General features: G+C 39.6%; 1 protein-coding gene across 1 annotated transcript in view; it reads left to right on the forward strand.

Moving 5' to 3' along the window:
* Positions 1–12,540, forward strand: part of LOC131954615 (exostosin-1a) — a 76,093-nt gene that overhangs the window by 60,192 nt on the left and 3,361 nt on the right. Inside the window, exons 4-9 of the mRNA XM_059318392.1 lie at positions 5,931–6,050; positions 6,882–7,133; positions 10,003–10,101; positions 11,332–11,421; positions 11,921–12,081; positions 12,387–12,516. Coding sequence (XP_059174375.1) covers positions 5,931–6,050; positions 6,882–7,133; positions 10,003–10,101; positions 11,332–11,421; positions 11,921–12,081; positions 12,387–12,516 — 852 coding nt within the window. The remainder of the gene's footprint in view (positions 1–5,930; positions 6,051–6,881; positions 7,134–10,002; positions 10,102–11,331; positions 11,422–11,920; positions 12,082–12,386; positions 12,517–12,540) is intronic.

Genomic DNA, 12,540 nt, shown 5'->3' on the forward strand with positions numbered 1-12,540 from the left:
TTATGGGGTGACACCTTGGCGAAAGTTGCAGAATATATAGGAGAAATATGCTTTTTGCCAGTTCAGTTAGTTAATCCACCTATATTAATAACTGACTATAGATAAACATCTTTAGTATTAACTGTGCACACTTTAAAACTATCACCAGAGGGGGGATGGCAGGTAAGTGTAACATCAATTACAAGCTTTACAGAAGAAAATTTTTTTGTTGAGTATTTTGAATAACTGGAAAGTCAACCATAATCTAATAATTTACGATGAAAACTATACTTTTCCCACATAAATGAATTGGTGGATTAATATAATGTGCGCACATATTGACGCCATTAAGCAAAATGGGAGGGGGTGACAATTAATTTTTTTCGGGGGGAGGGGGTGGTGACACCATGAGGTGCCGCACCAGTTGACACCCGACCTAGCGACGCCACTGAAACACACACACACATAAAAAAGACACATACATCAAGACACACGCACATTAAAATACACATACATCAAAACATTTACATTAAGACACATTTATCAAGACACACATGTTAAGAAAAACGTATAAAGACACATTTAAAAAAACACACACATCAAGACACAAATACATAAACACACAAACATCAAGACACAAATACAAAACTAGACACTCGTATCAAGACACACATACATCAAAACACATAGACACATGCATCAAGACACATATGTTAAGAAAATCTTATTAAGACACATACATAAAAACACATACATCAAGACACACACACATGAAGACACCCATACAAATCTAGAAACTCGTATCAAGACACACATCACTTGAAGACACACATACGAAACTAGACGCTCGTATCAAGACACATCACGTGACACAAATCACGAGAGCGAATTTAACGACACTCACGTCAAGACACACCTGCCTGCTTTGATCACCCCCCCCCCCCCAACCCTACCCCATCACGTGACTGACAGTTGAGTGGTGCTCACCAAACGGTTTTAGAGCGACAGTTACGAGTGGACCACACCAGGCCACCCTTTATCACTGGGATGCACGTGGACAGCACGAGGGTACTCACTCGCTATCGATTGGTTATAAAATATTTTATGGTGGGGGGTGGGGGGATGTAGGTCACGAGAGGTTGGCGACGTGGCTCATTAGGGTTTGTTATTGAAAAATAAAGCAGGTAGCGAATTTGACGAGTTTTTGACGTGTTTTAATTAACGGGGGACTTTTAATTAAAATTGCGGTAATTAACTCGATGCAGGTTTAGTATTCAGTAGGCATTTAAAGAGATTTGACCACTGTCTGGTTATACACATTGATCAGCGTGTGATCATTTGAAGACATTGGACAGTTGGCTGGTTATATAAATGCAGTTATCGCAACATTTATGATTACAGAATTAGGACTAACATACCACATTCGCGTCTATTTTTAGTTAGGATCATAAATTTCTCCACCTCACGTTTCCCCCCCATCGCATGTGCAACAATTTTGAAAAAAAAACAACGTTTTCTTGAGGTGAAGCAACTACCCCCGTAGGTTCGTTCACACAATTTGCGCACCGACTCAAGTTACGCACCAGCTAGGCGCCGAGTGATGCTATTTATATTTGGCTGCACTCAAAGATCTCAGTTTACTGTTTCAAAGCAAGGGTTGTTGTTGTTTTTTTCCCATCTCTTTATCGTGACCGGAAGTTGTTGGTCTCGGACCTGGCTAGATGGCTAGGTCACGTGACAATTAAATTAGCGGTGCCTGGGTTTAGCGGACTTAACTTGGAGTCATTAGCAATGGAAATGGTGGGGGGAGGGATAGATCGGTCCTGGTTTATGTCAATGTCGTGTTGATTAGGTTAGCAAGATCGGTTAGAGGGGGGTGCATGTTGAGGTCATTGTCCCCCAGACACTAGAGGCCACGGGTTCAAATCTCTCTTGTCTGTGTTGGTTCGGTATAAGCCATTCAACATTGTGTGGTGTAGTGATGAGGTCATCAGACACCAGAGGCCACGGGTTCAAATCTCTCTTGTCTGTGTTGATTCGGTATAAGCCATTCAACATTGTGTGGTGTAGTGATTAGGTCATCATACATCAGAGGCCACGGGTTCAAATCTCTCTTGTCTGTGTTGATTCGGTATAAGCCATTCAACATCGTGTGGTGTAGTGATGAGGTCATCAGACACCAGAGGCCACGGGTTCAAATCTCTCTTGTCTGTGTTGATTCGGTATAAGCCATTTAACATTGTGTGGTGTAGTGATTAGGTCATCATACATCAGAGGCCACGGGTTCAAATCTCTCTTGTCTGTGTTGATTCAGTATAAGCCATTTAACATTGTGTGGTGTAGTGATTAGGTCATCATACATCAGAGGCCACGGGTTCAAATCTCTCTTGTCTGTGTTGATTCGGTATAAGCCATTTAACATTGTGTGGTGTAGTGATTAGGTCATCATACATCAGAGGCCACGGGTTCAAATCTCTCTTGTCTGTGTTGATTCAGTATAAGCCATTCAACATTGTGTGGTGTAGTGATTAGGTCATCATACATCAGAGGCCACGGGTTCAAATCTCTCTTGTCTGTGTTGATTCGGTATAAGCCATTCAACATTGTGTGGTGTAGTGATGAGGTCATTGTCCCCCAGACACCAGAGGCCACGGGTTCAAATCTCTCTGTGTCTGTTGATTCGGTTTAAGCCATTTAACATTGTAAGACACTGTATTTTTAAAAAAAAATATTTCTGCCTTTCATTGCACGTTCAATAACGTTGTCACATGGACGCTTTTTATTCTGTAGAAGTTATCTAACGATGGCCGTAGGTTGTTACAAGTATCATAGATTTTTTTAAAGCTTATAAATATCAAACTATGAACCAGTTCAGTACTCCTGTGTTAAAGATTTGACCATCAACCATTGAAGAAAAATAAATGATCCGAATTTTGGGATTAGTCGTCGTCTCTCTCTCTCCCCCCCCCCCCCCCCCCCCCCCACCCCGTTTTGACGAAGATCTAACCTAGTTACATTGATAATTATTAACCTACTGTATTTAAATTAATGTTTTGATATTCAAGTTATTTCTGAATTATTTTAGATGTATCAAATTAATTTGAAACATCGTGGATGTAAAAGTTTACAACTGGGCCAGTGTTAAGGTTTGTGTCCGTTTTATCTAAAAAAATATGAACCGGATTGATGGGGTATGTCTGACCCAGCGATACAACATTGTGATGAATCAAAATAATGTTAGTTTTAAATTGTTTTAAAACACTTTCTGTAAATATATTAGGGTGGGATTGTGTGTGTGTGGGGGGGGGGGGGGAAATTGGGATTTCGGGTCATTGAAGATGGTAAAAAATATAAGGGTGGGTTAGGGTTTATGTGGCATTATGGAGCATATGAAGATGGTAAAAATATGAGGGTGGGGCAGGGTTTATGTGGCATTATGAGACGTATGAAGAATGGCCGCGTTCCTCCCCAAGGGGCGACTGACGAATCAATCAAACGTTAAGAGTGAGCTCCCCTAGGTGTCCATTTAATGTAGCTTGCATGTTTTATGAGCCGATCCGGGCGGTGTGGTGTTGGGATTACACTCTGTGGTCACCGCTTGACCGCATCTGTGGCTGATCAGCCGCGCGACATAGGACATCGGGCCAGGTCTGGGGCTAAAAGTTGCTGGGGGGGGGGGGGGGGTGAAGATTTGGGGTATTATGCGTTTTTAAGGGGAGGGGGCTAAAGTTTGTGGGACTTGGTGTAGGCAAAAAAATTGAGTTTTTGTTCATTTTGAAGATAAAATTAGGTGTTTTTGGGGGTATTGTCTTCTGGGCTAAAGGGATTCCATCGGTCTATTTAAACTTCGCCTACTGGGGTGGAGGGGGGGGGGGGGGGGCGACTACGACACAGCCATTCTCCATATGTCTCATAATGCCTGATAAACCCAACCCCCACCCTGATATATTTAGTTTTGTGCTTTTGATTAGGTACGTGCGGGCTATAAGGACAGTGGCGTAGCGAGGTCGGGTGTCACCCGGTGCGGCACTTAATGGTGTCACCCCCCAGAGGCGTATCGACCCTTCCCGGGGACAAGCTTTCGATTTGCACCCCCCCCCCTCCCTCAAACTTTCGATTTGCACTCTTAAAAGACTATTTAACACTCGAATTAATCACTTAATTAAGTGGAATTATCATTTTTCTCTATATATTTTGCTATTTTTTACCTTGGTGTCACCCCCCTAAATGGTGTCACCCGGTGCAATCCGCACCCCCGCCACCCCTCGCTACGCCTCTGTATTTGGGAGGTAATGTTCTCAACCTCTCTCACCGTTTCTTGTAGTTTAGGAAGGTGGTTGGATACCTGTGGCGCACCTGGATTTAATACCCGCCGTAAAACACTTGAATAAACCAGTCACCTGTTGGGCAGTCATTACACGGGCGTATTGCAGCGTTTAATTTTTTTATGTGTGTAAACAAAACAAACTACTTTATCCTCAACTAGTGCAATTTTTTTTTATGTTTCCTTACATGCTAGAGGAGCAAATGTAATAGATAAGATGGTGTATGAGCAACATAACAAGCTGTGATCTTTTGACCTGACTCCATGTGTATGAGGCAGTCTGTGTATGGGGGGGGGGGGGAGTTGTTAGATATATAGAATTCTACAGTATAATTAATCGCATATAGGACTTTATCATTCTTTACTCGATGAAAGTAAAAGAATATATAACAAAAGAGAAATCTACTTGTTGAATTATCGTTTGGACATATTGGGGGGGGGGGCACTTGATATTTTCGGGGGGGGGGGGCACTTGATATTTTCGGGGGGGGGGGGGGGCACTAGTAAAAGTGTATGTTTACTATATAAATATAAATATAAAGGCCCCCCCCCCCCGAAGAGATGCCTGGAAGAAACTCTGCCCCCTACCTCTCCAGTGCCTCTCTTACAGTTACACCCCTACCTACATTACTACTTGCCTTCAAACAGAAATAAGTATTTTGGTTGTGTAAACGTCACTGCAAGTTGGCTATCCACTAGTCCCAAGAGCTTCCGTGTAAATTATTTTTAGCAGGAGATTGTTTTAGAACTGGCTTAATTAAACATAACCCTAGATATTTTCTATCAACTAGATTTAGATTCTAAATGTTTGTATAGAAAGCCTATGCTGATGTTATTAGAACAAAATGTATTTCATACGAGAAGAGCACTTAGTCAAGTCATGCTAACCTCAACGCTAAAAATAGATCCGGTGTCATGGAAAAATTTGTTCCCAGAAAATAATGCCTGCCTTATAGCGTTATCTCGAAGTTTATTAATGGGAATAAAAAAAAAATTGCCGCTTGAATTTCTGGTCCTTTTTATCAGCCAGCATGGGATGTATCTTTTAAAAAAATGCGTGGCTTTATGAGAGGGGGATGTTGGTTCAGGGAGAAGTCATCAAGATAAGTCAACCTTAAGTCAATAAGTGCAGTCACAAGTGCACGTGTTAGATCAAACGTGTTTATGTTGCACCAACTACGACCATGTGAAATGCCCTATGTAACTTGTTAAGGGTTAAAAAAAATGCACTTTACCCAGAATGTGAGACCTCACTTCAACTAAAGGTGAAAGGTTAACTGCATAATTGTAGACTAATTAAAGATTAGCACTACACAAGAATAAGTGGGGATTACACGAACCAGGTTTTCTTTCACATATTTTTTTTTGTTCCCGGGGGCACTGAAAACTATTGAATTTTAAATCTAATCCTAAAGCATTTATATTTGCATCTATAGAAATATTGACAAGAAATGTATATATAAAGACAGCTGCCAAAATGTAAAACAAAAACGTATTATACAATAAATATTTGATGGGCGTTAAAATGTGTTGACACCAGTTTTTGTTTCCATATTTTGTTGGTGCCTGTGATCGTCCACTCCATTAAACAAAGTAAAATCCTGGTTTTTGTTTCCATGTCTTGTAGGTGCCTGTGATCGTCCACTCCATTAAACAAAGTAAAATCCTGGCCATGAGACAGCAGTGCCAGCTCATATGGGAAGCTTACTTTTCTTCTGTTGATAAAATCATCAATACCGTTATAGAGGTAAGTCTGGTGGCTGGGGGTTACTGCTTGGTGGATACTGGTGGGGTGATGTTATGGGTAGATGGTGGAGTAGTGTGGGTTGTGGTCTGGTGGAGGAAGTTCAAGGTGGATTGTGGTCTGGTGTAGTTAAAGGTGGATTTTAGTCTGGTGGAGTAAGCTGTAAACTTGGTCTGGTGAGTAAGGTGGGTTGTGGTCTGGTGGAGTAAGGTGGGTTGTGGTCTGGTGGAGTAAGGTGGGTTGTGGTCTGGTGGAGTAAGGTGGGTTGTGGTCTGGTGGAGTAAGGTGGATTGTGGTCTGGGGTATTAAGATGGATAGTTTTCTGGTGGAGGAAAGTGGATTGTTGTCTGGTGGAGTAAGGTGGGTTGTGGTCTGGTGGAGTAAGGTGGATTGTGGTCTGGGGTATTAAGATGGATAGTTTTCTGGTGGAGGAAAGTGGATTGTCGTCTGGTGGAGTAAGGTGGATTGTGGTCTGGGGGATTAAGATGGATAGTTTTCTGGTGGAGGAAAGGGGATTGTGGTCTCATGGATTAAGTAGGATATGTCCTGGTTTAGTAAGGTGGGAAGTGGAGTGAGGTAGACATGTTGTGTCTGGTGGAGCAAGGTGGACTGTAATTGTCTGGTGGAGCAAGGTGGATGTTTGTCTGGTGGAGCAAGGTAGACAGTGGTTGTATGAAAATAAACTAAAACAAAAAAAATGTTAAATGTTTTTTTCAATAAAGTGTTTCATTGATTGACATTAGATTGCACAATTCATTTTTTTAAAACTCAAATGTATATTTAAAAATTGAAATAATTTCATTTAAGAAAAAAAATTTTATGTGAATTTTTCAGGTTGTGAAAAACCGAATTCATCGACATCTAGTTCGTCCATCTTATCACTGGAACACAGTCCCAGGCGCCCATTTTGTTCTGCCAGAGTGGTCAGATATTCCCAACAACTATCCATTTTATTATGGTCCAGCTGGCGACACGCCCAGCGACAAGTTCACGGCAGTTGTTTATGCGACGTCGCCAGTGACGACAGCGTCGCCATCTTTGTTTAGAGTGCTGAGGGTGGTCTCAAAGTCCCAGTTCTGTCACAAGGTGAGGGTCACTTTAAAATTTTGGTCAGTTTTGTCTCAGACTAGTATCATGTTGTCTCAGGCTAGTATCATGTTGTTTGAGGCTAATATCATGTTGTATCACGTTGTTTGAGGCTAATATCATGTTGTATCATGTTGTCTCAGGCTAGTATCATGTTGTTTGAGGCTAATATCATGTTGTATCATGTTGTCTCAGGCTAGTATCATGTTGTATCAGGCTAGTATATTGTTGTATCAAGCTAGTATCATGTTGTATCAGGCTAATATGTTGTATGAGACTAGTATCATGTTGTATCATTACTATCAGGCTAGTATCATGTTGTATCAGGCTAGTACCAAACTTGTACTAGTCTTTTATCAAGCTAGTTATCTTGTATCATTTTTATCAGTTTTGTATCAATGTTGTATCAGTCTTGAATGTAGTTGGTATTGTGTGGTACCAGGCAAGTGAAATAGTAGTATGCTGTACTAGTTTACCTGTCAGCCTTGTAAACTCACCTTCAGGTCCTAGCTAAGTATGATTTGTCCTACCCACATTTAAATGTCCTACCTAAGTTTCACCCATAGACCTATGTAAAACATGGCAACAGCCGGACTTATCAGTGGGCCAGAAAGACATTTAAGGACTTCTAAAAGCAAATTCAGCACATTTTCAGACATAAAACTCACAAACTTTTGAGTGATTTTTGTTGAGTCAGATCAATAATTTGGTAGTTAAAAGCCCTGAGCTATTGATTGGGCTGTTAGACACGTTTACAGCCATTCATCTTTTCAATTTTAACACTATCCTCCAGCCTTGCTAAGCTGAAATAATGACTGACGTTTTTCAAATTTAATAAAATTGTAACCAACTCAATACTTTATTCATCTTTTTAAAAATACCACTAACACTTATTAATTTAATTACCACTTAATTTTTTTATTTAGATTCTAATTTTTTTTTATCTAAATTTTCCTGCAAGTGATAATAAGATATAGCCTCTATAATACTGAGTGTAGCTGTAAAGAGTTATATAGCTGTAGCTAAATACACTTGACTAGCTGGGTATAGAGATAACAGTTTTAAGTTTGTAGTCTGTGGACAATGGTGGAGTGGGCCGCTAACACATCTGGTGGAGTGGGCCGCTAACACATCTGGTGGAGTGGGCCGTTAGCACATCTGGAATTATCCCCATGGGCCGCCAGGAATGGTGCCGTAATATTTGAAAATTAAAGTCACATATGGCCACTTTCTCTTTTTTTTTCCTGGGGCCATTTGAAACCTCCACCCAACTCCTGTATGATGTATGAGGCTTCCACCCCATCCCTGTATAATGTATGAAACTTCCACCCCATCCCTGTATAATGTATGAAACTTACACCCCATCCCTGTATAATGTATGAAATCTCCACCCCCACCCCTGTCTGTGCATGTATCTTTCTAAAGCTGTGCAACTGCAAATGCAGGCTACACAGCTTTGATTATTTGACAAAAATCTGGTTAAATAATTGAGCCGAAACATGGACAGCTTTTAACACCTGTCCAGCTCACAGCTGGGTGTCACCTACGCACTTAGCAGCCTTTGGCCATAAATGCAAGTTGGCCAGGGCAGAATTTTAAACATGGATTGGCTTTTGAAACTTGGTTAAGAATATAGATGTAAGCAGATGTTGTTATTCAAAAGATGGAACATAAATGCATGTTGGTTAATGGGAAAATTTTAAAACATGGATACACTTAATTTTTTAAGCAAGTGGCCTAGTTAATAAAAGAGAGTTGTAAATAAAATATGGTGTGAATAATGTATTAAGCTGGTTTATTTATAGTTAAACATTTTTAACTTGTATATTTACCTTGCATGAAATGTTGAGGCTGATGTTGTGTTTATACATTAGTGATGTGAACGTATCGACATTAATACAACTAATACACATTACCACATTGATTTTGTTGATTTGCTATGTGATTATCTCCCCCATTGATTGAAGCTCTGGATTGTTGGTTAACTCCCCATTGATTGAAGCTCTGGATTGTTGGTTAACTCCATAACCGTCCTAACACCCCTAAATCAACAGTACAGAAATATCTAAAGAATTAAAGTTAATTTGTGTTCTCTGCCCTTGTCTCTACTCCGCAAGCTTAATAAGGGGGGTAATTATTTCTATTAAAAAAATTCAATTTACTTTTCAGCATTTTGATAATGATTCTACTCAGTTTTTTTGTCGTCTCCTCATGATGTATTTACATAAGCTTTGATATTGTTTTTTTTATAGAGCTAGATTGTTTGAACTTTAACCTTTCATGTGATGGGTTTGCTATCTTGGTCTCAGTGTATAAGTCTGTTTACTGTATCAAACCTGAGACATTTATTTATTTCACTTGTGCTTGTTACGTGTGTTTAATGTCGTATAGAAATAGAAAACCATTCAAAAAAAAATTTAATGTTTGAGTAAATAGATTTCATGGCTTATGGTATACCCTGTCTAAATTTTTTAAATGTCTGTTGGGGTTATAGTTGACTGGATCTAAATTTCAAATATTTGTCACAAAATTTATTGTAGATGGTATGTGGACTTAACAGAAATCAGTGTAAAAAGTAAATGGGTTAATTCAGACATGAACGCAACATACCCAGTCTTGTAAAGTTTAATACATTTACTGTTGTCTTTGTGTTAAGTCTTGTTTACATCTGATACAACTGATTTAGATAGAAATGATTGTGTCATGAAGTGATACACCGACATGATGTAATACGCAAACATCTGATACACCTCTGATTAACGTAGCAATGATTGTGTCATGAAGTGATACACTAACATCGGATACACCTCTGATTAACATAGAAATGATTGTGTTATGATGTGATACCTTTGTTTTTTCTTGGATCCAGGTGATTGTCTTGTGGCACTGTGACGTGGCGCCTCCCCCCTCCCACAAGTGGCCGACAGATTTGGGTATACCTGTCAGGGTGAAAACCAGGGACATCAAGGTAATTGTCAGCTTACCTGTGACATCATGGTCGTGTCAGTTTACCTGTCACATCATGAGAATGTCAGTTTACCTGTCAGATCATAGTAATGTCAGTTTACCTGTAATATCACAGTAATGTCAGTTTACCTCCTGTCACATCTTGGTACTCAATGACAAATTTACCTTCGTCAGGGATCTCTATCTCATGGGGTTCTATAATTCCAGTGTGTTCAAAATGTTTCATTAGTTGACCAATGCGCAGAACTAATTTAATGATACTAAGACTATTATTGACTAGGGTATGTTGGTCAATAAACTGTTGACTTGGGGAAATGTTGACTCGTGTAAATGTTAACTCATGTCAGTGTTGACTAGAGGGCTAGTATCAATGTTGACTTGTGGGCTAGTAAAAGTTGACCTAAAATATTGACTAGTGTCAGTGTTGACTCATGTAAAAGTTGACCTAAAATATTGACTAGTGGAAAGGTTGACTAGTGTCAGTGTTGACTCATGTAAAAGTTGACCTAAAATGTTGACTAGTGTAAAGGTTGACCTGTGTCAGTGTTGCTCTGGAGAAAGCTGACCTAACTAGCTGAATGCCCTTGTTATGATGAAATCTGACCTACTGTAACAGTGGATAACACTTGAGGTCATCATCCGTGTCATCGTGACCCAACCAGCAATGCTCTTCAGAGTTCTCTTATCTTGTTGCATGCAGGCAGGCAGGCCATTGGCTGAAGTTGGGGCAGGGGAAATAACCCAGTAAATGTAGCTTTTTATCCATGCTCAATTGCCAGATCGAGCCTAAAAAAATATTTTCTCCACTTCTCTACCTCTTGACAACTAATTTTCATATCTTCTTTCTCCCTCTCCCCCCCCCCCCTCGCTCTCTACATCTCCCCCTCTCTATATAATTCGGTGTGGAGTTGACAGTAACTTGTTTGTCATCTTCCCCCCCCCCCCCCCCCCCCCCCCTAAATGTAACCTACTACTGGGTTGGCTTTATGAATCAACAAAAGGGTTGCCTCAGGACCTTACTACTACAAATTTGTGGGTTGGATTTGTCTATGGAACTCTCACTGGGTTGGCTATGTATGTGCCTTGAACTGTACTTCAAGTATAGAACTATTATTAAGTATTAAGTCTTGGTAGAGGGGAGGTGCTTTAAAAGTAGGAAACACAGGGTCAAAACAACGTTTAAATTACTTTAACCAAAGCTGGTTTTAAATGAATATTCTTTCTTCCCCAGTCAATCAATGCCAGGTTTTACCCTTATAAGGAGATAGAAACTGACGCTGTGTTTAACCTGGACGAGGATGTTTTGCTGACCACTGATGAGGTAATGGACATTAGGCAACATATGACTTTATATTTTGGACATTCAGACAACATGACTTTATATTTTGGACATTCAGACAACATGACTTTATATTTTGGACATCCAGTCAACATATGACTTTATATTTTGGACATTCAGACAAAAGATGACTTTATATTTTGGACATTCAGCCAATATATGATTTTATATTTTGGACATTCAGCCAACATATGACTTTATATTTTGGACATTCAGACAACATATGACTTTATATTTGTTTGTAATTAGAACTGATAACTTTACTTTAGTAGCTGCTAGAAGAGAAATTAAAAGAAAACAGTTTTTCGCCTCCAGACATTATTTTGGTTCTGAGCTAACTATTTCACAAAAATCTACTACAACTATCCTGTAGCCAGCCTGCTGGTTACAATCATAAAAACATTTCTTGCCATACAACTGTGTTCATGTTTGTCATCCCAACTGTTAATAAAAAAAAACCTGCTGTTTTTTTCCTCTGTAGATTGACTTTGCGTTTGGGGTGTGGAAAGAATTCCCTGACAGAATAGTTGGCTACCCATCCAGGACACACTACTGGGACGAGTCGTACGGCAAGTGGAGGTATAGCTCACGCTGGACCAATGAGTACAGCATGGTGCTCACATCTGCTGCTGTCTACCACAGGTATGGTCAGCTTCAGGCTACTTACGTCTTATCATATATATATGTATATATATATATATATATATATATATATATATATATATATATATATATATATATATATATATATACTGATGAGAATTTGGAATTAATTAACCTAATTATTTTGCAATGCACAAATAATTAATGTTATCATTTTGAAAAATCCTTAATTTTTTTTTATCTATTATCTATTTGATAGATAATATAACCTCTTGATTGGCTATTTTCAATTTCTTATGTTGTGATAACTTTGCAAGTTGATTTTCACCTGTTTGACGACACAGGTACTACAACTACCTGTACACCAATCAGCTGAGTCCCATGCTGCTAGCCAAGGTGGAGGAGTGCAACAACTGTGAGGACATCTTGATGAACTTCCTGGTCTCTCACGCAACACGCCAGTCCGCCATCAAGGTAAAGGTCATTTAACTTCCCCCA

Source organism: Physella acuta, unplaced genomic scaffold (assembly GCF_028476545.2).
Source record: "Physella acuta isolate Inbredline_101_S28 unplaced genomic scaffold, ASM2847654v3 ptg001016l, whole genome shotgun sequence".
In the NCBI taxonomy this organism is placed as follows: Eukaryota; Metazoa; Mollusca; class Gastropoda; family Physidae; genus Physella; species Physella acuta.